Source organism: Terrapene carolina, unplaced genomic scaffold (genome assembly GCF_002925995.2).
Source record: "Terrapene carolina triunguis isolate 2854851 unplaced genomic scaffold, T_m_triunguis-2.0 Scaffold35022, whole genome shotgun sequence".
NCBI classification, from domain to species: Eukaryota; Metazoa; Chordata; order Testudines; family Emydidae; genus Terrapene; species Terrapene triunguis.
Genome location: NW_020699373.1, coordinates 13198882 through 13225368, shown reverse-complemented (window position 1 = coordinate 13225368; position 26487 = coordinate 13198882). Strand labels below are relative to the sequence as shown.

The 26487-nt window shown below is 48.3% G+C and overlaps 2 protein-coding genes across 4 annotated transcripts in view; both read right to left on the bottom strand.

The window, feature by feature from the left end:
• Positions 1 to 1293: 1293 nt before the first annotated feature.
• On the bottom strand, positions 1294 to 4339 carry LOC112117647 (perilipin-3-like). Its single transcript, XM_024215684.1, has 6 exons — positions 4147 to 4339; positions 3415 to 3497; positions 3026 to 3311; positions 2098 to 2288; positions 1761 to 1883; positions 1294 to 1662 (listed from the first exon to the last, which is right to left on the bottom strand). Exons 1-6 carry the CDS (start codon positions 4289 to 4291, stop codon positions 1294 to 1296), a joined length of 1197 nt encoding a protein of 398 aa, XP_024071452.1. The 5' UTR covers positions 4292 to 4339.
• Positions 4340 to 14575: 10236 nt separating this feature from the next.
• LOC112117648 (stimulated by retinoic acid gene 6 protein-like) overlaps positions 14576 to 26487 on the bottom strand; it is a 37229-nt gene continuing 25317 nt past the window's right edge. Inside the window, exons 12-18 of one of the 3 annotated variants that reach the window (XM_026646407.2) lie at positions 25606 to 25687; positions 22033 to 22081; positions 21819 to 21936; positions 19114 to 19233; positions 18124 to 18287; positions 16185 to 16331; positions 14576 to 15067 (exon numbers count right to left, since the gene is read on the bottom strand). In XM_026646407.2, coding sequence (XP_026502192.1) covers positions 14931 to 15067; positions 16185 to 16331; positions 18124 to 18287; positions 19114 to 19233; positions 21819 to 21936; positions 22033 to 22081; positions 25606 to 25687 — 817 coding nt within the window. In that variant the 3' untranslated portion in view covers positions 14576 to 14930. Of the gene's footprint in view, positions 15068 to 16184; positions 16332 to 18123; positions 18379 to 19113; positions 19234 to 21818; positions 22082 to 25605; positions 25688 to 26487 lie in introns of those variants that run through there. The other 2 variants (XM_026646406.2, XM_026646408.1) reach the window with 2 other exon arrangements.

Sequence of the window (26487 nt, the reverse complement as noted above, 5' to 3'; positions counted from 1 at the left end):
CATAAGCTCTCAGGGAAATGCATAATAAGACCAGTGCTGGGCTTTTAATGCATCTCCCACAACCCTGAGCCATGTGCCTGTACTGTTAGTGGCCTGGCTAGGTTTACACTAGGCAGTAGGAAAGGTTAGACAGGTTCTTGGCTAATGGCATGGAGAAAGGAGGCCGTCTTGCTGAAGCCTGGACATCAGCGATCCTATCTCCCTGTGTGTGTTTTGTTAAATCCCAGTTGCCTGGAGTTGTCAAATCACCAACTCTTTTCCTAGATACTTCCAACCTGTTCAGCTGTCATTAGATGGTCTTGGCCATTGTGAAGCTTCTGATCTAGGTTGAAGTAGCTGCTGTACTTGGTCTTATTGCACTGGACTAGAGGCAAGGCCTGGCAGTCTCACACCACTGTATGTTACCCTTTTAACTTCGCTTATTACCAATAGTAGGTTCTCAGTTCTCCACACACCCCATTTCCTCTCAAGGCCATAGTGCCCTAACACCCTGGGTCTTTCCCTCTGTTAGTTGGTCTCAGAGGCTGTAATGTTGCCTTGCTACCCACTGGAAGCCAGACGAGTGTTCCCAATGGGCTGTTGCCTCATAGACTTTAAGGTCAGAAGGACCATTATGATCATCTAGTCTGACCTCCTACACAACACAGGCCACAGAATCTCACCCACCCACTCCTTCTATTTGAGAAAAGTCTCAATGGAAGTGTGTCAAATGGAGGCACCTGAAGAGATGCCTTCACCCAGGAGATGAGCTCAGCCATTCTGGAGCCCTGCCAGAGAAAAGGGGTGTGTGTGTGTGTGTGTGTGTGTGTGTGTGTGTGTGTAGGTATGGGGCAGATGGGGTCACCTGTACTGTACATGTTTGTATAGAGCATGAGCTGGGGAGGGATCACATTAAGCAGACAGCAATTTGAATGCAGTTGAGGTTTATTTTGAAGTTAAACCCTAGTTTTATACAATACCAAGAGCTAGGAAAAAAACCAAGCTCAGCAGCACTTCGTATGTACAGAGGAAGACAGCTGTATGTCAGTTACAATCCATGTCCTCAGAGAAGCAGACTAAGCCTGTAAGGGGTGCAGTCCTGCATGATTAGCGATGCAGGCCTGTAACTGGTAATAAACGGTTCCGGGGAAGCGTGCCTGGGGAAATGACATTCAGTTCTTTAATTCTGCAGAAGGAAGAGCTGAAATCAGTCCACCATCTGCCAACGCAGAACCACAGCCTCAGCGAGGAGACCCCACACTAGCTATGCAGGCAATTCTGGATTCCTTCCAGCAACAGGGGGAATGGAACCCTTCAGGCCTCCACCTTCTTTCCTTCCTCCACCATCTCATCAGGACATGGTGCGGCGTCTCCAGCAGGAGTGAAGGGTCCCACGATCCAGTCCAGGGGAATGTTCTGCATCACATATTCCAGCAGCTCATCCAGGGACTCCTGGGCCTTGGTCACCTTCTCCCGACTCTGGGCAAGGGCACTGCTGGACAGATCCTGGAAACAGCTGGCACTGGAGAAGGAAGCCTGGAGCGCTTCTATACTGCTAGAGACCTGCTGGGCCTGGTCCTGGATAGTGCTGGGAAGGCCCTGAATGCTGCCCAGGAGAGTAAGGCAGGTGGATTTCAGTTGCTCGGTGAGGCTCTGGGACATGGAAAGAGCCTGAGCTTCAACCTGCTGGAGGGAGAAAGCAAGACAGACTGGAGTATCTGCAAGTCACCCTTACAGATGGAGGGAGTTCGCTGGAGCAAGATGAAGAAGGAGGAGAATACCTCTGCTGAGTCTGGGTCCTCCTGCCCTTCAAACTTCCCCCTGCAGCACTGGAGCCACATCTGGTACAGACGGTCCTGGCCATTGTGAAGCTTCTGATCTACAGCCTGCTTGGCATGGTTGATCTGCAGGAGGAGAGTGCAGTTAGCTGGGAAGAGCAGGAGGCGGCTGGCCATGGAACCTCCCCCACAGCGAGCTGTGGGTAGCAGGCAGGCAGCACTACTGCAGCGACACTGCTGGGCCTAGGAACAAACAGTGCCAACGGCACGGAGCACAGGAGGCTGCAGAGACCGTGACCCATAGCAGCTACAGGGAAGAAGAGAGAGGTCATGTTCCTACCAGGTCAATGGTTTGCTGGAGCTGGGAGAGGGCCTCCAGGGTGCGCTGCCTGGCTTGTCTCATCTTGCCCAGGGCGTGCTGGTAGGCTCGCTGGCGCAGCATGCTCGAAAGGGAACCCAGACGCACATAGTAACTCTGCTGCTCTGCAGGAGCCTCTCCCGGCCCCTCCACGGCAGCTGTTGCAAGCTCAGCTGGAAGGGGGAAAAAGAGGGGTCAGCTGGCAGCAGTGGTGCAAGTAAGCCAGTACGGTCAGGTACGCCGTACCATTAAGACATTTATTGCTGGTATGCCATACCAGAAAGACATTTGGCATCTGCTGAACACCGCAGGGCTCTCCTGGGAACCACAGCAGCGAAAGGAGCAGAACGCCAGCAGCTCCTCCGGTGTGGCTGTACCGCCCACAGCTGCCCCACCATCCCTTCCACGCAGCTGCATCTCCTGTCTAGGGTCTGTACAGCCCCCCCACAGGGCAGGGTGGGGTTGTGTGTGTGTGGGGGGGGGGTCACATGTCCCCACCTTTGGGTCCCTCCCATGAGTCGCCGTACTGGTAAGAGTTAAAATCTACTTGCACCACTGGTTGGCAGGGCCAGGATACCAAGGCAACTGCATTCAGACCTCCCAAAGCTTGTGGCCTACAGAATCCTTCCCGGGGCACGTTTGGATGTCCTGCGGCACTGACCAGCCAGGGAGCGGGTAACTGCACAGGGAGCAGCATCAAAGCCATTAGTCCAGCCTCTTTCCATCAGACAGGGCTAGCAGAGGGCCCAGCATGAAGGAACAAGTGGAGGCCTAGAAGCCGAGCTATGTTGCAAGGGAACCCCAAGGAGAGGTGGCTCGTTTGGCAGCTCAGCTGTGAACACTGGGAGTCTAAGCCATGCCCCAAGACACCAGGGTCACATTGCTGAATACAAACCAAAGGGGTTCTTACCAAGCTCCTCCTCTGTCATGGGGAGGTAGTGGTCCACCAACTGCTCAGATTTTGCCAATGCCATGTCTATGCCACTCGCAGCCATCTGCCCCATGCTGGAGCCTATCACTGTGCTCATGCTACTGGTCACTGCAGATTTGGTCACCTCCACACTCTCCTGGACAGCCCCCTTGGCCACACCCACCATGCTGGTCACTGCATCCTTCGCCTCAGTGACCGTGCTGCAGACTGCATCCTTGGCACCCACCATTGTGGCATGCACTAGGTCTTGGGCATCCAAAGCCACCTAGAGGAAAAGGGGTCAGGAGAGGCCACTGAACACCTAGCGGAAGTGAAGGGCCCACAGCCTCAGCCTGCTCCAGAACCAGCCTGGACACTAGTATAGTTACCTTCTCAATCGGCTGCTGCAGGATGGGCAGCTGCTCCTCCAGTCTGTCCAGACCCCTACAGGCGTATTCATTGGCTGCTGCAACTGTAACACAACCACAGAACTAGTTCCCTTTATTCCTTCATGCGCACAGATCTTGTGTGGCTGCTAATCTGTGTACATTGAGGGACTGGTGTTCCTAAGCAAGTGTCCCCAAGTTACTGATGGGGAAGCCAAGGAAGAGGGGTTGGGCAAGTTGCCCAAGGCTATGGAGCCAGTCTGTGTCAGAGCCAGGTTTAGCACTCAGGAGATCCCGGCTGCCAGTTGTCTGTTCAGCCACCCCCAGCTTCTCCTAGAGGGGGTCAGGAGTCTCCAATGCCTGCAATGGGCTCAGATCCCTTTAGCACTGGAGCTGCTTCCAGTGCCTTCTAGCAAGTATTGCTCCATGGCATTAGGTGCCATACACAGTGCATGTGGCTGTGTGGCACTGGGCCAGCCACGCACACCAGGGATTGTGCCTGGGCACTGCCTCCCTCTAGGCTGGCCCAGCTCAGCACAATGCCTTGGCCAGATCACTTCTAGGAGCTAGCAGAGTTCAGTGGAGCAGGAGAAGGGAGTCTGTGGCTTCTGTTTGCTGCCAGTTGGAGGTAGAGTTCAGTAGTGGGCCTAGAGCCACTGTAGGCAGAGCCTGCACCCAGACCCACCTCCCCTGCCACGCACACAGGAGTGTTCCTGCCTCCCTTCCCTTACTCACGCTGTGGCTCCAGCTGGTCCAGGATGGGCCGTGCCCCGACGATGGCAGCAGAGGTGATGGCCTTCACCCCAGTCTCTGCCACCTCACAGACAGCTTTGATGGCTGGGTAGGTCTCTTTGGTGGCCACATAGTTGGCAGAGGCCATCTCATAGGCAGAGCTGACCAAGGGCAGGCCAGCCACCCTGCCCACTGCAGTCTGAGGGAGGGAAAGGGGAGTCAGCTGGGGAAGAGCTCCTGGCTTGTCAAGGTGCCCCCCCGTCTCTTTCCTTCTGCAACTACTGATTCTGTAGGAGACGGTCCTCAGAGCTAGGCAGCCTCCTGGCCCTGTTAGCAAGGTTTCAGTGGCCTGCCTGAGACATTAGTTACCCACCCAGAAGCCTGGTTCCATTGGAACAGCTGCTTATATTCAGCAAGATCTCAGGAACACTGTTTGCATCCTGGCACACTCACCAACAAAACAGAACGGTGTCACAGTCTCGTTCCATCAGTGAGAGCAGGAACGGAGCAACCTTTTCTTACTAAATGCAGTCTCTCCTGCTCAGGAGCCAGGTCTGTCCAGCACTCAATACAATGCCCCCCTCCTTTTTGGGGCCCTTGGGCACTACTGTCAAAGGGATTTGCCAGTGTTACAGCGCAGACAGCCTTCACAGGGTCACCAGTGCCAGTACTCATCCTGGCTTCAGGAGGCACTTCTGGGCAGTGACTACAGCACTCTGAGAATTAAAACTTGAAGCATCGGCTACTATTGTGGTTTTGAGTCCCCATCTCTAGGAATGGACACATTCAAGCTAGAACAGCAACTCCAGCTGCCAAGCACACCTGCCTCCCCAGGAGGGACCCACCTGTTGCTCCTGTGCCTGGATCTCTACCTGTGTTTCATTTTCGTTAGCAGACATGGTGGAGTGAGATGTCCCTGCAAGACCCGAAAAGGAATATTGAGAGGCTACAGCAGGAAACAATAAAATCAATATTGGGTAAGAACACCAGGAGAGCTGCTCCAGTTCTATTTTCTCTAAAAGCCAGACCAGGTTGTGCCCCTGTAGTGAATCTCTCTCTACAGAGAGAACAGGCCAGTGCGTTAAACCTTTTATCCAAGGCAGGCCCAGAGTGCATCCTCAAGTCCAGGGATGCACTTGTAACCTACAGCTTCTGGGTATGGTGTTCTGTCCCATCTAGTGGCACCAAGACCCGTTAGAGAGAGATTAATGTGTCTGCTCTACAGCCTTAGCTAAGAGTCATATGGCTTTTAGCTCATGCAGTAGAGGCTCATGCATTTAGCTCCAGAGGAGCCAGTTCAATCCCACCTGCCAGCCACCAGGGTCTGTCAGTGTTACACACTCCCAAAGCTTCTATTCAGACTTAGAGACCCAGCAATGCCTCCCAAGGGGAGCACCAGGACAGCTGCACAGTGCATCACAGGCACCCTCCTAGTTCAGTCTTTTCCCAGATAGTGCCAGGGGTTAATTCCATTTGTACCAGAGTACAATCACCGAGAGACGTTATCCTGCTGAAGGTAGCAGTCATTGACTACACACAGAGAACACTGAATTGAGAAGGTACCATCGGTGAGTGTTCAGGGACCCCTAGGACAGCTAGAATGAGTAGTGTTTGAGTCTCCCTGGATATTTAATTACATATGGATCTCCACTATGGCAGACTGGTTATTTTAAAGCCAATTAGCTGGTAAAATACAAGTATTTTCTATCATCAGTTAAAGACTGATCTGGTAAAAAAGGACACAGATTCCAGTTGAGGTAAATTGACACCATCACCCCTAGAGATGGGAGTGAGGCCAAAAAGCATTTCCCTTATGGAAAGGCACCAGAGCGGTTTTCTTTTAGTGTTTCCTGCATTATCTGTTTGAGATACATATTGGTTACCCAGCACCCCAGTCCCAGCTGAATCAGCCACCTCAGCCAAGTGTTTCCACCTGCAGATCATTATGACACACCAGAACTCAGACCACAGCCAGGAGTCCCAATCCCCATCCATGAATGGGAACAGCACAGCTTCGCTCAGGTAGAGAGGTAGGTGGACAGTTTTTCCATGGTCCAGGCTCTAATTTAGTTCTCCTTGTTAAATATTCCATTCTCCTCTAGGGAAGCCTCCATCTCCTAGAACATACCATTAATCCAGGCCTCCTGGTCTGGAAGACAGATAGTTTCCTTCCCTGGACTGTTTGCTCAGGAGACTCAGCTATCACCTAGAGATGCTTTACACAAGTACAGCTACCAAGCACTGAAAGGGACTAAGAGGTTCTGATCATTCAATCCTAACTACTACCGTCAATCAGGCAAGACATCAAGTCACATGCTGCATAAGAAAAGAGCCCCCATCTAAACACCCCCAGAACCTAGGAACCAGAGACATTTCACAGAGCTTAGCCACACATCTTACCAAGTATCCACACTACTAATCCTTCACCAGTACTAGGACCAACCCCTCTCTCAGCCATTATATTCCTGTGATGATGTCGTCATGGGGCTGGACACACTTGACAGACAGCTCAGGAGACCAATCACACAGCTGCATTCTCTACTTTGCCCAGTGAGGGCTGTGAGCCAATTTCAGAATTGCCAATTTTGGTTGGATGTATTCCTGGAGGTCTCATCACATGACAATCTTTAATTAAAGATTAATCTTTAATTCCTGGGGACTCCAGGACAATCCTGGAGGGCTAGCAAAACTAGTTTCAGATTATGAGCTGTTTGGGGCAGGCCTTTTACTCTGTGTTAAGACAGTACCTAGCACGATGGGATTCCAGTTCTGATTTTGGCTTCTAAATGCTCCTGTAATACAAATAATAATAAATCTTCATATTCTTATAGTGCTCCAGTTGTTCTCTCTGGAGAGCACCTTTACACTCCATCTCCCTAGTAACATTTTCAGTGTAGAAAGTTTTTGTCAGTAAAACAATCTAAGAGGGGAGAGTTAAATCATAGTTAAATCATAGACTATTAGGGTTGGAAGGGACCTCAGGAGGTCATCTAGTCCAACCCCCTGCTCAAAGCAGGACCAAGCCCCAGACAGATTTTTGCCCCAGATCCCTAAATGGCCCCCTCAAGGATTGAACTCACAACCCTGGGTTTAGCAGGCCAATGCTCAAACCACTGAGCTATCCCTCCCCCCTGTGCTGATAGCTGATGCATTATTTTGCTTTCCTGCCCACTCCAGAAGAGGCTGGGGCAGTTTCTCTGTCCCAGTTGGCACAAGCTGCTTCCTCAGTTCATTTATAGCTTTCCTGTTAGTGGAATTGTCCACAGAAGAGAACATGGCACAGATTTTTAAAGGTATTTAGCTATTGCTCCACTCAGCATTGCAAGGCCTAAGTGATTTGGGCCCAGAACCTCAAAGGTAGTTAGGTTGCCCCACACTGGGCAACAAGGGGTTAAGGAACTGCTCAGAGCTCAGCCAGCCCCGCCCTGCCACATCTGTAGGAAATGCACCAACTGGAGGAGGAGTTAAAAGGCAGGAGTGCCGCTCATTTGGGGGGCAAGCTAGGGAAGAGAGTAGACCTATATCCCCAGCAGAGAAGAGGCTAAAAGAAGGCTGAGGGGAGATATAATTGCCCGTTATAAATATATCAGAGGGATAAATATCAGGGAGGGGAATTATTTAAGCTTAGTACCAATGTGGACACAAGAACAAATAGATATAAACTGGACATTAGGAAGTTTAGATGTGAAATTAGACAAATGTTTCTAACCATTAGAGGAGTGAAGTTCTGGAACAGCCTTCCTAGAGGAGCAGTAGGGGCAAAAGACATATCTGGCTTCAAGACTAAGCTTGATAAGTTTATGGAGGGGATGGTATGATGGGATCGCCTAATTTTGGCAATTAATTGATCTTTGATTATTAGCGGTAAATATGCCCAATGGCCTGTGATGGGGTGGGATCTGAGTTACTACAGAGAATTCTTTCCTGGGTGCTGGCTGGTGAGTCTTGCCCACGTGCCCAGGGTTTAGCTTATCGCCATATTTGGGGTCAGGAAGGAATTTTCCTCCAGGGCAGATTGGCAGAGGCCCTGGAGGTTTTTCACCTTCCTCAACAGCGTGGGGCACGGGTCACTTGCTGCAGGATTCTCTGCACCTTGAGGTCTTTAAACCATGATTTGAGGACTTCAGTAACTCAGGCATAGGTCAGGGGTTTGTTACAGGAGTGAGTAGGTGAGATTCTGTGGCCTGCGTTGTCCAACTAGATGATCATAATGGTCCCTTCTGACCTTAAAGTCTATGAGGCAAGGCCACTCCTCTCCCTAAATAACTGTCCATAGGTCCCTCCCTGAGGGAAGGAAAGGCCTGCTGCAGACACAGCTTGTGCGGGAAGCATTCCTTTTGCCTCTGAACGTGTGTGGAGTCCCCCCTTTGAGGAGGCTAGTCCCTGGTTCTGCCCCTTCTGTATGCTGCCCCCTCACCGTGGCTGGAACAATAAACCCTACTCCTGGAGGAGCCCTGAACCGGACCCCCCTTGGCTGGAGGAGCCCCAGGCTGGTTGAAGCCTGGAGGGCGCCCCCCCCCCCGTCACCTGCTCAGAGGAGCCCTGGGCTCGTACCTTCCCCAAGCCACAGCATCTCTTCTGAAGAGGAACCTGAGCTTTTGATCTACCCCATGCAGGTTCTGGGGTGGCTATAGAAGTGGTGTTTGCTACTCGGCTTCCTGGGTTCATCAGTAATCTCTCTGGAGTCCAGGGAGATTACTGATGAACCCAGGAAGTTGAATAGCACATATCGCTGCCTTAGCTGCCCGGGAACCTGCATGGGGTATAATAAAACAAAAACTCCCCCCACCAAACCCACAACCGGCTATCTGGTAGCACCAGGGGAGTCAGAGTCTCTCCTGGCCTACTTTACCTGCCGCCCATGCCTATGAACTCTGGACTGGATTGATCCCCTTTATTTTTGTTTGGACTACTGCAGTAGGGGAAAGCCTTGGACTGAGCTGGGCCATACCACCGGAGGAGGCAGTTGCCCTTATGCTGCATTACCCAGATGGCAACCTTGGGACAATTGCAGGGATGTGGTAGGAAGTGGGGTGAGATCACTCCAGCTTCCCTAGCATCAACCCTACTTCAGGTCACTGGCCTAAGCCCTGACCACTAGGTGATGCCACCCTCCCAACCAACCCTGGATGAGGGCTGTGTCGGTGTCACATACCTTTCAGGATCTAGGCTGTAGAGCCTATGTTTTAGTGCCAGTCAATGGGATGTAGGCTACCAAGTGCATACATCGCTTTTGAAAATGAGACCTGTCATGCAGTGCTGAGTGGAGCAATGCCTAAATACCCTGGGAAATCTTAGCGGGTGTCTTCCACTGCATGTACAAGGCAAAGCATGAGGCCCAGGCCTGAGAGAGGCTTCTGGTGCTACTTGAAATCACTTCCTTTGTCCCTGAATGTAGTGCTCCCCGAATGCACTCTCTGAGCACCGTTACAAGTATCTGTCAGTCTCTCGGCCACTGTTTGGTGGTCTGGGTGCTGTTGGTGCTGAAATGAATTTTCCATTTTAAGTTAGAGCCATTATTATGCTGACCAACAAGAGCATTGTCTCAGTCACGGAGATTTTGCAGGGAGAATCTTCCACATTCAGTGTGTTAGGTTCCTCCTTTGCTTGTCATAGCATTTCCCAGCTGCACTTGTTACAGCCCCAATCCTGCAGCTAGGTATGGGTTTAACTTCACGTGCAAGTAGTTCAATTGAAATCAATGGGACTACTCATATGCTTATAAAGTTAAGCACATGCATAAGTGCTTTCAGGATTGGGGGACTATATTATAAATTTGTAGCTCTGCAGCCTGCAAATTAGAAGAATCACTTTGGATTAAATTAGGGTGATCAGATGTCCCATTTTTATAGGGACAGTCTGTTTTTTTGGACTTTTTCTTATATAGACGCCTATTACCCCCCACCCCCTGTCCCAATTTTTCACAGTTGCTGTCTGGTCACCCCAGATTAAATGATCCATGGAACACTGGGCACTCATTAAACTTTGCTAGCTATTCTTTGTTTCCCCTGGAAAGCTAGCTTGTTTCCAGGCAGCATGATTCATAGATTCATAGATTCTAGGACTGGAAGGGACCTCGAGAGGTCATCGAGTCCAGTCCCCTGCCCGCATGGCAGGACCAAATACTGATCTTGAATCAGGCTGTTGTTAAGGTCTTTGCAAGCAGGATCTGTAAGGTTTTTTCTACTCTACGAACTGTGAAGCCAATTCACAGTCGTGAGACAAGACCTTCCCTCCATCTGGCAGATGGTCTAATTGAGAACAGATGGGTTAGTCAGGAACACATCCACCGAGGTCAGTGACAGAAGCAGGTAACAGCAGTGGGAAGCTGGGCTGGCTGTAGCAGTGAGGTGGGTCCCCAAAAAGAAGGGCATGAGGAAGGCATGGAGATTTCTGGGTGGCCTAGGTGTGTTTCATTGGGAGCCAGATTCATTCTGATAATGGAAGTGGGAAGGCTCAGATGCTAAGGAAGAGTAATGGCTGGTATCATGGTGGATAAAATATGATCTTATAAAAGTGACCTCAGCAATGTTAAAACATATTAAGTTTCCAGATCACGGACTGTGTAACAGTCAGCACTGCTAATCCAGTGATACAAGAGCCCATGAAGTCACTGTTAAGGTTGGGCATTACATTGCAAGTTTGAAAATGAGATCTAGGGGTGTCTAGTAGAAACAAGTGACCGCCTTATGGAGTGTTCTCACCAGCATTCTAAATAATGTGAACACTGGGGAATGCCTGCCCCACTCCAGAAAAAGCAGGCTTTCCCCTTCTTTATTTGCTGCTTAGGTTAGAGGTAGATCAGGTGTGTCCTGCTGCAGCCCTAGCACTACATGAATAGTTTCTGTTGCTCAGAGATTACACTGCTTATGGCATGGGAGGGAGATACTATAACACCTTTGGCTGCTTTTTGCTGGCCCTGGAAGGAAAAGGATTGGTTCCCAATAGGAACAGGCTTGTGGAAAGCTACCTAAGTTGCACAGCAAACAAACAAACAAACAAAAGAGGAAAATAAGATACAGCTGCAGTTGGTTTGGTCATATTACGGGAATTGAGGGTGTCTGGGTACTAGTCTCCCCCACTGTGTAACGTGCTTCCATTTTATAGATAAACTCCTTAGTTTTAATTGCTAGGTATAAAATCTAAGATCTTCTCATGCAGTGCTTTTAGTGTTTGAGGCCTACTGCTATTTTGTTGTGAAACAGTACCATGGAAGATCCCAAATGCCTTTTATTAGACCAAATCTCACTTGAGAAGCCACTGAGATCTTGTAAACTCTCTGCTAAATTGCTAGTGTTAGATCGTTTCACATGCCAGAGCTCGTTCTGTACCTATCCCACTTATCTGAACAATAGTCATGGACTCTCATTAAAAGATCAACCACTGCACGTATTTATAGGTCACCACCATCCCACACCACCTACTAGGGATTTTTTTTTAAAGCTTTCTTGCTTTAGAAAGTTATCAGAAGAACTGTCCGTGATCTAGTGCAGCATAGGACTGGCGATGATAGCTACGTGCTGAGAGGCACCTGGAGCGTCAATGCTTGGAGTATCAGGAAAAGGCTGGGCTTGGTAAGGGAGAGGGCACAGAGAGACCCCCATTTTAGAATGCTGGCGTGGGAAGGTTCCGTGGCAGTTGGGAGTGACAGTTGGGTGGCTCAGGCCAGCATGGGGGAGGGAGCAGCTTTTGTGCGGCCATTTCCCTCGCCCATCCTGGCCCCCGGCACTCGGCGCTATGGCTGACAGAAGGGCTCGGCATCTCAGGGCTTGGCATCTCCAGGAGACCCAAGACAAGCAGCCTCCCAGCTGCTATCCATCAGGACACCAGTGGATTTTCCTGCCCTGACAATATCTGCCACCTCCCAGTCACAGTGCTGGAGCTGAACCAGCCATCACTGCTGCCTGGCATGGAAGTGCCAGACCAGAGCCTGCCAAGGGGTGACGGAGGGTGTGGGGAAGTGGAAGTGTCCTGCCCATGACCCAGTAGTCCACAGGGATCCAGGCTTAGTCAGGGTACTTATTTAGCTTCATACGCTACACAGAAAAGCACCAAGCTAGGGCTCTCGGTGCCTTTGACATAGGTTAAACAGGGTGTGGATAAAAGTCAGATCCTGCCAGAAAATGAAGGATCCTCTTGGATCCATGGAGACTGACTGGACTCCGGATTTGTTGGCACCATACCGATGGTTGGAGAAGTGCTTTAGGTGGTGCAACTTGGGAGTTCAGGCGCATAAATTGACAGGATGTGTTATTTTCTGGCGGGATCTGACTTTTACTCACACATGATCTGGTGCTTGGCAACTGCAGTGTAACATGCTGCATCCTGTAGCCCAGGGCAGCAGGGCAAACGGGAAAGGGAAGGTTCCACATCCCATGGTGAGAAAAGAGACAGTCCTAAGCATAGGCGTACTTTGACTTCTATATTTGGGGGAGCAGCTCCAGTCAGACCAATGGGGCCGTGCATGGGGGGTGGGGATAGGGCTAATTCCACACCTGTCTGAGGCTTGCAGTTTGCCCTCCCCAAAAGTACGCCCATGGTCCTAAGGTCCATGAGGGAGAGGGGAAATAGGAGATACTTGGGGACAGGTTCTTCTACGTGGTGAGGTCAGTGAGCATCCTTAACAGCTTTCTCTCCTTTCCTAGCTTCCTAGCTTGTGAGCTCAGACTGTGGAGGTGGGCATCTGCAGAGACAATACGTTGGCAGAGCTCCAGCTACAGATATGTCATCTTCCTTTCCTGATTCAGAATATTGTCTACAGTATTTGCTGTTCTTGTGGAGCCAAAGGCTGTCCTTATGACTCGCTGTGACTTCAATGGGGCCAGGATTTAACACTGGGACTCAGGAGTTCTGGGTCCTATTCCAGCTCTGCTACAGGCTCCCCATGTGACCTTGGGCAACTCACTTAATCTCTCTGTGCCTCAGTTCCTCATCAATAAAATGGGGATTGAAACAGGGTGGCTTGCCCCATGGGCTGGAAAGCCTGAGGCTAAGTCAATCATAATGACAGGATGAGCCCCACCTGAGAGGAATCCGGTGATTCCAGTATAAAAGGAGCAGGAAGGTGCAGTCAAGAGGGGAGTGGGAGCTCAGGAAGTTGTGGCACAGAGTGAGACAAGCTCAGTGGGCAGTGAGGCCTGGGAGAGAGAGCAAAGGCCCCAGGCAGGAAGGCCTGGGAGGAGGAAGAGAAAAATTGGGTTGTGTATGGACTTCATTTTGGGGAGACGTTGGACTTTGTTTTGGGAAGATGTTGAGTTTTATTTGCACTCTTTTATATTAATAAACCCAGACCCCAAGGAGAGGTATTTTTGACCAAGAAAAAGCCCGAAGTGAAGTTTATTTGAATAGTCCAGGAGGGGAAGCTGAGACAAGTTGTCTATAGTGTGACCATAAGCCATGAGGGGATGCATGGGAGACAGCTGTCCCACCCTCTGCCTGTTTAGATTGTAGGCTCTTCAAGGACTGCAGCTCCCTCTCACTATGTATATGTACAGCATTTACCACAATGGTGCCCATGTTTGATTGGAGCCCTCATGTACTACTGTGACACGAATAAATATCAATTTTTAATAAGAACTGTAATGTCATGATGATCTGAAAAGCAACATGTTGTGTTAGGACTATAAAGGTAGCTGTGGAAAAGACTTTAACTTTTAGGCATGGAATTAATCATCATCCTTGGATACATGTTTGTATGTCATTAAAGACTTGTTGAAGATCCTCAGTGGTATTGAGGAGCTGGGGACTGCTCAGATATGTGTATGTGGAGAGAGGACATTGAGTACCATAAAGGGGCATGAACAGGACCAGAAGTAAGTGAAGAATTTAGATGGTCATTTGCAGATAGAAGTAGAATGGCTCGGAGAAAGAGTGTGATAGGCTTGTCAGAAGAAGGGGACCTTCTTCCCACCACCTGCAACAGCTTGACTAGAGGAAGGTGATAGATAATTTCCCATCTTGACCATCTCAGGGTGAGGCAGCGTGATAAGAAAACATAAGAGTCTCTGTGCTGATCAGAGCTCAGTGGTTTGGTAGAATGAGAGAGGCTGATCCACTCCTCTGACCAGATCAATCTTAGAAGTACATAAAATAGAAGAGCTCTGTGTAAGCTTGCAAGCTTGTCTCTCTCACTAACAGAAGTTGGTCCAATAAAAGACATTACCTCACCCATCTTGTCTCTCATCGGTAACTAAAAGCTATTAGGAAATAAGAGGCATCAGTTGTCAGCTACTTATAACTGGATTGTAACTTTTTCAAACTCACTGCTGGTGTTTCAAAGTTCATTGCACATTCATTAGTCCCTGCACAGGCTCTGACACAGTTGGAAATTAGGACGAACAAAAGTTGTGCTTGCTGTGAGAGGAAAGGTAGTACAAAACCACACTCACACTGGAGCCTTTTATTCAATGGGGAAATTCAGTTCTGTCCCCTTGAACTTGCATACTTGGCAAAATGAGAGAAGAATGGTCCTTGGCCCCACACAGTCAAGGAAATATTGGCCAAAACCAATGTACCTCGATTTGGTTTAAAACGATTAAAATATTGCTGGGGTTTATAGTGATGTAACACAATTTACAGCTGTCTGTTGGAAACCCATGTAATGCACAACAACCAATGACAGCAAGTGCTCCTGGACATCCATTCCCACAGCTCTCCTGTCACACCAGGGCTGAGAGCCCTAACTGCTCATAGTGTATAGCTCTGAAATAGAGCTCCATCTTCTGAAAGTCCTAAGAGGCAAGTCACCAGCTGTTCAAGAGTCTTCCAGTTTCCACTTGCAGAGTGAGCTAGACACAGGGGTTTTGTGGCACAGCACTGGCACGAGACTGCACATTAGGCTTCCTGAGTTCAGTGAGCCTGGGGTTGTTAAGAAGGGTGTAGAGCAGCAACCACCGTGTCCTGGCTCTGGTTGACACTCTGGGTTCTAAAATGAAATAAATACAGAACTCAACACACTCCACTTCTTTTTAAATCAACACACTCCACTTCTTTTTCTCTTGTAGCTCAAAAACTAATGACCAGCTCCTCAGTTGGTATTAGTGGAGTTATATCAATAGACACCCACTGAAGATTCATAAATTCCAAGGCCAGAAGGGACCATGGTGATCATCTAGTCTGATCTCCTGTATAGCACAGACCAGAGACCTGCCCCACAATAATTCCCACAGCAGATCTCTTAGAAAAATATCCCATGTTGATTTAAAAATGGTCAGTGATGACCCTTGATAAATTGTTCCAATGATTAATTGCTCTCACCATTAAGAATGTACACTTTATTTCCAGCCAGAATTGTCTAGCTTCAACTTCCAGCCATTGGATTGTTAGACCTTTCTCTGCTAGACTGAAGAGCCCATTATTAAATATTTGTTCCCCATGTAGATACTTATAGACTGAGATCAAGTCACCCCTTCACCTTCTATCTGACCCAAAAGACACGTGAAGCCAAATTCTCCTCTTATTTACACTCGGGTAACTCCACTGACTTGAGTGGAATAGCACTGGTGTAAGTGAGAAGAGAATTTAGCTCAGAACACTGTCAGCACCACTTGATAAACAGCATGACTAATATCCTCCCTCCACCCGAGGGCCAACAGCTCCACCTTTGCTGCATGCATTAACTTGAAGACACTGGCTCCCAAATATGACCCTTTGTATAAAACAAAGAGCATAGCAAGATTCAATAAAGGGTTATGGTCATAAGATTACAGGCCATGTTTGTGGGCCTTAGGGCTAATCTTTCAGACCCACATGTGCAGCCTGATTGACTTCAACTCAGTTGCACCCATATAACTTTGAGCAGAAATGTCTCCTTTCTGCATATGAATAAGAATAGCCTCTGCACTTAGGTGTGCTGAGATAATATGACAGGGTCTATCAGTTCTCATGCCTTGCATCTGATCATCAGCATGGGAAGCAGAGGGAGGTCAGAATTCATACCAGAGATAAAGGATTTCCAAAGAGTAATATAATTTTAGAGTTAAATAGCTCACAGTACTCAGTGAAGTGGCATATATGTTAAATACTTCAGTCAAAGTGCTTACCTGATATATTATTGAAGAAACCGTATTTGGTGGATTTCTGCAGTTTTTTCTCAGTGGTTCCGGCCAGAAGAATGTGACAAAAGCTGAGGAGGGTGGGGTTAGTGTGGTAGTGGTCCATAAATATCATACCAACCCATGTGTTGAATCCTGCATTAAAAAAGGGATACATCTACAGAGATGTGCAGCTTAACTCCCTTCTCTATACACTGCGGGCCCAGTACTGCATTCTTTGTGCACCTGAGACTCCTATTCAAGTCAGTAGGCATTTGTGAGAACAAAGAATGCAGGCTCAGGCTCTTCATTCATATACAGCCACACGCTTTTCAACCCAAGTCCTCCCTGGGCACGGTGTGGGTGTAGGGAGCCTTTGACAGATTGGGTGGTGCTTGATCCACCACTCATCTTGAGGGGTGGGGGCACTGGAAGAGTTAGGATTCTTTCATTCAAAAAAGAAATAAAGAACGAAACAATATTTGTTTAACAGAGCAGTAGTAGTTCATAAAAGTTAGGCCATCCAATCAGGAAAGAGAAACCATACCATGTGACTTAAGTGGCCAGTCACAACATTCAAACAAAAAAATCTGAATATTAAGGACAGTCTGAATACTAACTACAAAGAGTTTGTAAAGAACCCTCAGCTCAAATGTGTTTGTGAACACACCAGGCCTTTGGACTAATTAATTGTGATCTGGTCTCAGCAAATTAATAAGCAAGGAGCAATAAATATATCGACCAGCTGTACCCTAAACTCACAGGTCCAATCCACAAATAAATTACTGATTCTACATTTTAAAAGAAAACTCCCCCGTTGGAGCTTTATTCTTCGGAAGCTTCCCCTTTTTGAAAATGTCAGCGGGGGAAAAATAGTCACCTAATATACACCTCCAGCTTCAAACCAATACATGGCAATAATTGGCTCAAACCCATCACTGCAGAGGGGCAGAATCAGTGCTTCGGGGTTTACATCTTTGTGTAGTTTTTAATGTTAAAAAAAGCCAAGGACAAAATCCTGGGAGAAGTGGCGTGGCAGCATCTGAGTAGAGTAACTGAGGCCTGGTCTACACTACGGGATTAATTCGGATTTAGCAGCGTTAATTCGAATTAACCCTTCACCCGTCCACACAACAGAGCCATTTAGTTCGAATTAAAGGGCGCTTTAAATCGATTTCTGTACTCCACCTCGACGAGCGGAGTAGCGCCAAAATCGATTTGTTAATTCGAATTAGGGTTAGTGTGGCCGCACACCACCGAATTAATGTGGTTAAATTAATGGGGTAGTGTGGCCGCACACCACCGAATTAATGTGGTTAAAAACCGAATTAATGTGCTTAGTGTGGCCGCGCACAATCGAATTTATACAACCTGTTTCCCAAATTCGAATTATCTAAATTCGGATTAATCCCGTAGTGTAGACATACCCTGAGCTATTCTGCCTGCGCTGTTTTCTATAGCACCCATCACCATAATATCTACGATGGAACCAGAGCTTGCTGTACAGTGCTCCAAGAAGGAGCATCATGTGCTCGCCATAGTGGCTGCTAATGTAAACCACCCTAGGAGATGAGGGGTCTTTGGCCCCCTCTAGTGTCTGACCAACGAAAGAGATTAAAGAGTGCAGCATCTCCCAGTTACAGCAATCAGGGGCTAGAGGCTTGTGCTTTTAGCATGGAAGATCTTGGATTCAAACAAGCAGGATTAGTTACACTATTAGCTCTCGGATACATGTAGGGAGGCCAAGGCCCTGGCCACGTCCAGCCTGAGCATGGCTTGTACTATGTTCTGCCTTGCTCCTTTGCAGGTGTGTTAGGCATGAAGAGGTTCCCTGTAGATACATCAGATGTTTGCTTGAAAAGTTCCAATATTCTTTATGAGAGAGCCACCAAATGGCAAATCCCCACATAAGCTAGCCATGCAATGCTCTGACGTTTCGTACACTTACCCATGTCAGCAGCTTCATACCCTTTCTGCATTATAGTCCTGTCTATCCGTGCAATCAGCCAAGTTCCCAACAGGACACTGCAAAGCAGTCTGAACAAACAAGCCCCCAGGCCCAGGAGCACATTATAGAAGAATAAAAAGTAATTGAAGTTGTGGAAAGCTTTCCTGCAATAGAGGGGAAAATCCACTTTCACACTCAGTGCCCAATCATGGCTTTGGTTTGGGGCTTCAGTGTGCCACAACCGCTCACAGGGAACTAACAGAGATGGACCAAAGACACAAAGGTTTTAGATCTTGATCCACCTCTAAACCCCTCATCCCCAGCCCCACACCAGATCCCACACCCCCAGCCAGAGCCCTACCCCTCACCCCTGCCCCAGCCCAGAGCCCCCTCCTGCACCCCAAACCTCTCATCCCTGGCTGGGAACCCCTTCCTGCACCCCAAGCCCTTCATCCCCAGTCCTACCCCAGAGCCTTCACCCCCAGCCGGAGCCCTCACCCCCTCCCGCACCCCAACTCCCCGTCCCCGCCCAGTGAAAATGAACGAGGGTGGGGAAGAGTGAGCGACGAAGGGGGGATGGAGTGAGAGGAGGGTGAGACCTCGGAGAAGGGGCGGGGCAAGGGTGTTTGCTTTTCTGCAATCAGAAAGTTGGCAACCCTAAGATTCTTGGTGCTGAACTTGCAAAGTCCTTGCACTCACCGAAGTATAAGGACTGCAATTTTTCGATGAGGGGAGACTTTTAGGGCCCACTCCCCCTCTTCCCTTTTGCTGGCCTGAGCACAATAGACCCTGTAGCCTCACTTACAGTCCCCACTCCCCACTGCATACCTTACTCCACATTACTACTTTGGGATTTGGCCCAGATATCCACACATTCCCAGTCGCATGGTGTTTGAAATTCAGATCCTTTGTATGAATAGCCCCATGCAGTAGGAGATCCTGGTCTGGAGGATGCAAGACCATAAGGGCTGTTTCTTTCCTACCACTCACCTGTTATTGAGAGCTAATGGCTTCTGCTTATCATCTGGCAAGATCTTTGGCTGAAGGAAAAATCTCGCAGCGATCTTGATTTGTAATATCATGAGCCCTGTGGCAATCCCAACTGTAAGACTGTAATAGAAAAAGAAAAGAGAAATTACCCTTTTAATATGGATGTTGCGGTGAAAGGGGCTGGGAATATAGCCTGTTAGAGCCCCTGGGCAATGGGAGGAGAGACCTGCATTTGATTGCCAGCCCCTGGGACTGATTCCCCACTGCCCTGTGCAAAGGAAGAGCAAAGCAGGCGTGAAATGCCACCATTCTGCTTTGTAGGGTTTTACGCCCACTTCGCACAGGTGTAGAGGAAGATGCTGCACCGCCATCATGCACGTACCTGTGCTGTATCTCAGTGGTTCTCAACCTGTGGTCTACAGCCCCCCCCCCCCCCCCCGGGGTCTGCGGACTATGTCTAAGGGGTCTGAAAACTGACTGACCAGAATTCAACTCTATATAAAGAGAATAGATTTCCAAAGGGGTCTGTGCCTCCATTCTGTTCTTAGGGGTCTGTGAATGAAAAAAGGTTGAGAACCACTCTGGAGAATTTCTTCCTCACCCTCTGCATGGCCCAGACTGTGATACCCTTACACATGGGGTAGTATCTCACCGCAAATAGCTCCACTGGTTGCAGAAGGGCTGCTCAAGGTGTAAGATGCCATTCAATGGGGCAGATTCTCCAGTTGAATGGGGGAGGCTGCAGGGAACCAGTTGATGCTCCCTGATCCTCAGCCACTTGGTTTTGGCACAAGAAAAGCTGCACAGGACCAGCAGTAACTTATGCAACCACCATACGGTTCCTCAGGGACCACAGGCCAGTGGAGAATCATGGGTAGCAAAGCTCCACTCTGCCATACCTCCCTCCTATCCCAAGAGCTCCACTAAGACACTGTCTCCCTCATGTTATGCTGAGGGTGGGGGTGAGCAGCTGGCACAATCGGTATCAGAACTGCTGCCCACCACCTTTAACCCCACTGGAGAGCTCACCTGCACAGGGGGAATTCTCTTCCCTGCTTATCTCTGGTAGCTTTAAGGCCACGAGCCCTGAAGTGGCCTTAGCAAACCAGAAAATCTGTCCCAATGGGAATAAGGGTATCGGAATCTAGCTGTCCTTCTCAGAGCACAAAATGAGCCCAGAGGAGGTGTGCCCTATGTAATATCCATCCGACCTAGTATCAGTGCCCATATTGTCTAGTAGTTCTTTTTAATTCTTACTAAGATATAAAATCTTCCTCCTGCTTTACAATGCTCACAGAATAAGCCTTTTTATGATTTTTTTAAATAACTGCTCATTCTAATTCTGTGGCTACTGGTCTTATTGTCTGTAGTCACCAACTGGCTGAAGATAATAAACCAAAAGAGGACCGCCCTCTGCACAGATTTCTGGGATTTTAGGAAGCGAGTGGCTTCAGGAGACTAATAGCGTCCTGTAGGGAGTTCCTGACAGAGACTTCATTTGCTGGGGGGCAAGAAGGGCTGTTGCCCCCACCCCCAGACCTTGGTTTGTCCCTCCCAGATTTTTCATAGGTCTATAAGCTCCATTATGTCTTCCACTCCCACCTCCTGCTTCCCCCGACATTGCAGGATATAATATAATCATATTAAATTTTTCCTGTGCTGACACAATTTTGCCCCCCTCCACCCTCAATTTTTTCTGACATGACACCCTGATTCCTGAGATCATGTGGAAAAGAGTGCAGTTGGCCAGGACAGATTCCAAAAAGGCAGACCCTAGACCCATAGAGGTGGGCTGGTGGCTCTGCCTTCAGGAAGTGGAATCAGCTGTTATATCTTATGAAGCCTTGAAAGAGCGATAACCAATCTTTGCCAAACTGAGGACAGTGCCGGCAACTTGCCAGGAGGCTGAGAGACACAGTTAAGAGAAGAGTGTGGCTCCCTGATCTTTAATGCAGAGATGTGGGCCATGGAGATTGCAGGTCCCAGCATGGAATGCTTCCTTTAGATTGAGCAGTCAGGAGATTAGATCAAAATGGAGCAATGCTTGCTGGGACCTCCTTGTCTGCATTAAAGATGAAGGTGGAACATTGTGGACAATGGATTGCATTTTGGCTCAGCTTGTATTCTTATGCGCTTTCACCCTTTGATTATCCATTGTCAGCCGGTCCCCTCATAATCAGCATTTTCCTTAAGATGGGGAAACAATGTGCTTAGATTGCAAAACTCTCAAAAATTCCCCATGGGGAAAACAAGTTTAAAGATCTGCTGACCTTTGGAAAGGTTGCATGGCACATCTTCAGAGGAGGGCTGCTGGGGCTATGTTTAAGGCAAATGCAGAATGTTATGTGGCAGGGTTATTCAACAGCGGCATGAAAAAACCTCCCCCTGACCGACATAAGTTTCACCGGCAAAAATGCTGGTGTGAACAGCGCTACGTCAGCAGGAGAAGCTCTTCTGCCAACATACCACTTGTTGTGGGTGGTTTAATTATGCTGGCAGAAGCAGCTACACGGGCAGTACAGCGTCACAACTGTGGCAGTACAGCTGTGCCGTTGTAAGATCCGTAGTGTAGACATAGCCTATATCTGTCACAGGAACCTACCGTTTTCAGATAGGTACCTCTTGTTATTTTATAGGCCTATAATTCTAAATCAGAGCAAAGAAAGTGAGATAACACCAGAAATGTGTGAAAACAATGCACTTACATCCCAATTCCCAAACCTTTTGCCATTTCCAGCCCTTGGCCATGCTGTATTGGCAAAACAAAACTGTACATGATCATTACACCAAACAGACACTGCACCACATGAATGATCAGGTAGCCTGGAAAAGAGAAAACACATTTCTTACTGCAGAGGAAAAGGGCAACCGCTTTAATTTTGGTTGAATGCATGCTTATGCTGAAGGCTTGGCACGTACCCCATAATATGTATGCAATTTGCCAACCAGAGTATCTTGCTATTGCTGCCTGAGTTTAAAAAAAGGAGAAGGACAGAAGTTTATGATGTTGGAATTGCTGCATGTTTGATCAGAGAAACAAAATACATTCTTAGGCCCTGATTCTGGTCTTCATCCTGCTGGCTCCTTTGTGCACCTTTCAATCACAGGGCCTGATTCTCATTGTCCTGCACCTTGTTCAGCATTTACACCAGTGCAGAGTGAGTGCAAAGTGGGTGTGAATTAATCCCATTCTCACTGGTGACCGTTTACCCCCACTCTGCACTGGGTAAGTCACTGGACAAGGTGCAGGGCAACCAGGAATCACATCCAAGCCCTTCTTCGCAGACCCCAGGGCTGGATTGAAGCATACAGGAAACGTGGAAAAGTGAAGTGAAGTATGTGCTGAAAGTGGAAGGAGATCAGAGGAGCTTGACTTGGACTCCTGCACAGCTCACACAAGGGACCTGAACACAACTATATTTACCCATAATTCTACCTGCAGAGCTGCCTTTATAACTGTTAGAACATGGCTGAAGAACATAGGGACAAGAATTGTTTTCTCATTCACTTCTATGCAGAGTAAGGCTCCAGTCCTGCAAACATATAATATGCTTAACTTTAAGCACACAAATAATTCTATTTGGGTCCTAGTCGATGGAACATTTGCTTACTTAACTGTGTGACTAAGTGATGGGGTGTTAGTCACCCCATGTTCTAGTACCCTCACTTTCCTGGAGGGCAATCTCCATAGAGTAAGGATTGTCATTTGTTATGTTTAGTGCAATGTGGATTTGAAAAGATGCCATTTCTGTTGTTCTTTGGGAGACAGCTCCATCATTCTGAATGACAAACCAAACCACTGACATTGTCTGTACCAGATAATAAACTGCTACTGCACGGGGGCCGCTTTGATGTGTGGAGTGCAAAGTTGAGGGGTGAGTGGCTCTCCTCCTCTGCTCCATCCCTCCCTGAAAAGCTGACAATGCCCTTCCCAGCACCTCAGCTCTGGAGGTGTGAATGTAGCATGAGGAGATCACTGAATAGCCAGCAGCGATTATCTCCAGGTCTGGCAGTAATAAACAAATCTACAGCACTTAGTGGTGATCAGGGTCAAGTTCCTGTGACAGCTTGTTATGAGAGATATCAGTGTTAGACTGTGGGCTGGTCTGCACTGAAAATTTACTTCAGCATAGCCGTGTCTTTCTGGAGTGTGAAAAATCCACACCCCGAGAGACATAGCTACGCTGACCTAACCCCGAACAGCATTCTTCCATCGACCCAGTTACTGCCTCTCAGGGCTTGTCTACACTACAGGTTATGGTTGTATAACTTATGTCGCTCAGCTACCCCCTGAGGGCTGTCTACATTACGCGCTGGATCGAGGGGCAGTGAACGATCCAGCGGGGGGTCGATTTATCGCGTCTAGTTTAGATGCGATAAATTGACCGCCGAGCGCTCTCCTGTCGACTCCGGTACTCCACGCAGGCGGCGTCAATGGGAGAGCATCAGCCGTCGACTTACCGCAGTGAAGACACTGCAGTGAGTAGATCTAAGTACGTCGACTTCAGCGACGCTATTCACGTAGCTGAAGTTGCGTATGTTAGATCGATCCCCCCAAGTGTAGACCACACCTGAGTGAGGTAAGTTACACCGACCTACGTGCTGCTGTGGACAGCACTATTTTAGCAGGAGAGCTGCTCCTGCCGACATAGCTCCCGCCTCTCGCGGAGGTGGTTTTATTATGCAGACAGGAGAGCTCTCTCCCGTCGGTACAGGGCATCTTCACCAGACGCTGCATCGGTGCAGCTGTGCCACTGTAGCACTTCTAGTGCAGACTAGCCCTCCAGGAGGGAGATTAACTAGCGTGATGGGAGAACCCCTTCTGTCACTGGAGTATCCACACTGACGCACCCCAGCAGTGCAGCTGTACCACGGCAGTATTTTAAGTGTAGTCATAGCCTAAGAATGCTAAGAGCAAGTAGCAATAGTCTCAGGCCTGGTCTACACTAAAAAGATAAGTCGACCTAGCCATGCTGCTCAGAGGTGTGAAAAGTCCTCACCCCTGAGCGACGTAGTTAAGCTGACCTCACCCCTGGTGTAGACAGAGCTAGGTTGCCAGAAGAATTCTTCCATCAACCTTGCTACTGCTTTTGGGGAGCTGGATTACCTACCCCTCCTGTCAGCACAGGTAGGGTCTACACTGAAGCACTAGAGTGGCATAGCTGCAGGAGCATTTCAAGTGTAGCCAAGCCCTCAGATACCACAAACCCTTCCCTCGGCTGCACAGTGTTCGTAAGCTAGGAATGGGGACTTTTATCAAGGGGGTGGGGAACAGGACACCCAGGACCCCACTAAAATGAATAGAGTGTGAGAAAAAATTGAAGGACAAAACGGAAAAGTGGTCTGGGTTTTGCTTGAGCACTGGAACCGTCCGTGCTAAATAGCAGTGCTGGTGTATGTGGGCCTGATTCTAAGGCACGTCCATGATTGTACAGCCGATGAAGTGTTTAGTGGCTCCCTACAGTGAAGCTGCAGTGGGGAAATCCCAATTTACACTGGTGCAAACCAGCTGGTTCATCTACAGTGCTCTTAGAGTGTCTGCCTGGGCGTGCCTCCTCCAGAGCAAAGGCTTGTGGCTGCAGCCAGGCACGCCTCCCCTGCCAGACTTTTCAAATAGTCCGTTCCAGCCTGATGCTGGCTTCCCTTTCACTCCCTCCACCCTGGCAAATGTTTGTGTTCCCGCCTCACAGTCGTTCCACACGAATCAAACCCAAAGGCCAGGAAACGCAGCACGTCTCTGTGTGACTGAACTTCGGTTCAGTTAGGAACCACTTCTTTACCCCACCTACCTACCGGTGCTGTGTGTGAGGAGTAGCCCAGCCTTGCTAGTGAGGCAGCAAGGAGAGCTGGACTGGGTGTGTGCCCCAGCCGCAGGGTTGAGGTGCTGGTAATAGTAGAACAATGAGGCTGGGAATCTGCACCATTTCTTTGCTGCTGGAGGAGTTCAGCATAACTGTCATCTAGTATTAGCATGAATATGCCTTTCTGGTGGAATAAATCCCCTTTACTCTTCCCATGCCCATCTCCCTCCCTTTGGTGCAGTGTCCATGTCCCACCCCTAAACTGTAATACATCAGCTGTCTGATTCGGACCACTCTGAATCAGCACTGCAGGTTACTTTTGGCATAAACCTGTCTTTTACATTAGTTTTACAGTGTGAAGCCATCATACAATGAGATTAGCATGCTCCAGAATCAGGCCCATGGAATATTGCACTGACTCATTAAAACTATGGCCTCTTCTTGCAAAATACTGGAGCGCATGTGTAAACTACATTTAGGGTGACCAGACAGCAAATGTGAAAAATCGGGATGGGGGTGGGGGGTAATAGGAGCCCATATAAGAAAAAGACCCAAAAATCGGGACTGGCCTTATAAAATCGGGACATCTGGTCACCCTAACTACATTCACGAGTTGTCCCACTGAATTTCAAGTGTTAGCGGATCAGAGCTACCGGCTGGGAACTTTTTGGGAAAAGCAGTGAGAACTTACCACGCTTTGAGAAGAAGCAGGCTCATGAGATCTTAGGGGAAGGAAATGTTTCTCCCCTGCCCACAGCCGCTTCATGTGTTTTCTGAATAAAGGTGTCAAAATTAGTTTTAAAAAGTTTCACACAAATACATTGGAGATTTTATTCACTCAGTAACTTTGTTTGACTGTTTGATCACAGAGAAGCTATATCGGATGATTTGATTGAATATCAAAGGGGGCAGTAACCTAGAGCTAAAGGCATCATGGATTAATGCAATAAACACGGAGCCAAGGGGAGCAATGGTGAAAGAATGGCACACATTGTGTGTTATTGGGCATGCCACCCAAAGCACAAGTTTTGATATATTACAACACAATACAATATACAACACTGAAGGCTTATCCTTTGCTTCAACAGGAGTTTTACCTATCTAAGACTCAGTAGTACATCTGTAAAATAGAATCTGTCTACATACAGGCTAAGAGCACTGTAATTACGACAGGGGCCTTATATGAAAATTGAATCCAAAATTGTGATTTCAAGAGTAAAAGACAGAGGTAAAGTGTAACCTTTCACCAAGACTGTGTGTGTCAAAACTCCTGTTTAAAGTTAAACTGCTGATAGCCATTGAGTACCAAAATACAAAAAGAGAAGTATCTGTCTGTAGACTAAGGACTCTTGCTTAATCTTAGAATAAATAACTTTGTTTTATGTGTATGGCTGAATGAAGATGAATGATTGATTTTCTATTATTTCAGTTGCAACATTTTGCTAGCTCTGTACTTTTTTCAATTTATTTTGGGTTCTTGAGTTGGACCTTGTATGGGATGGTTGAGATAATCTCTGTGGACTGACCCATAACCAGGAAGAGTTGATCTTATCTCCTAAAATGTCTCAAAATA

Excerpts from the sequence above, each read along its gene's own strand:
- LOC112117647 (XM_024215684.1), bottom strand. The coding sequence starts at position 4,291 with ATGGCCTCTGCCAACTATGTGGCCACCAAAGAGACCTACCCAGCCATC. Across the intron at positions 3,312-3,414 it reads TGCAGCAGCCGATTGAGAAG|GTGGCTTTGGATGCCCAAGA; the intron begins GTAACTATACTA and ends CTTTTCCTCTAG. Across the intron at positions 1,663-1,760 it reads AGGACCCAGACTCAGCAGAG|GTTGAAGCTCAGGCTCTTTC; the intron begins GTATTCTCCTCC and ends TCCCTCCAGCAG.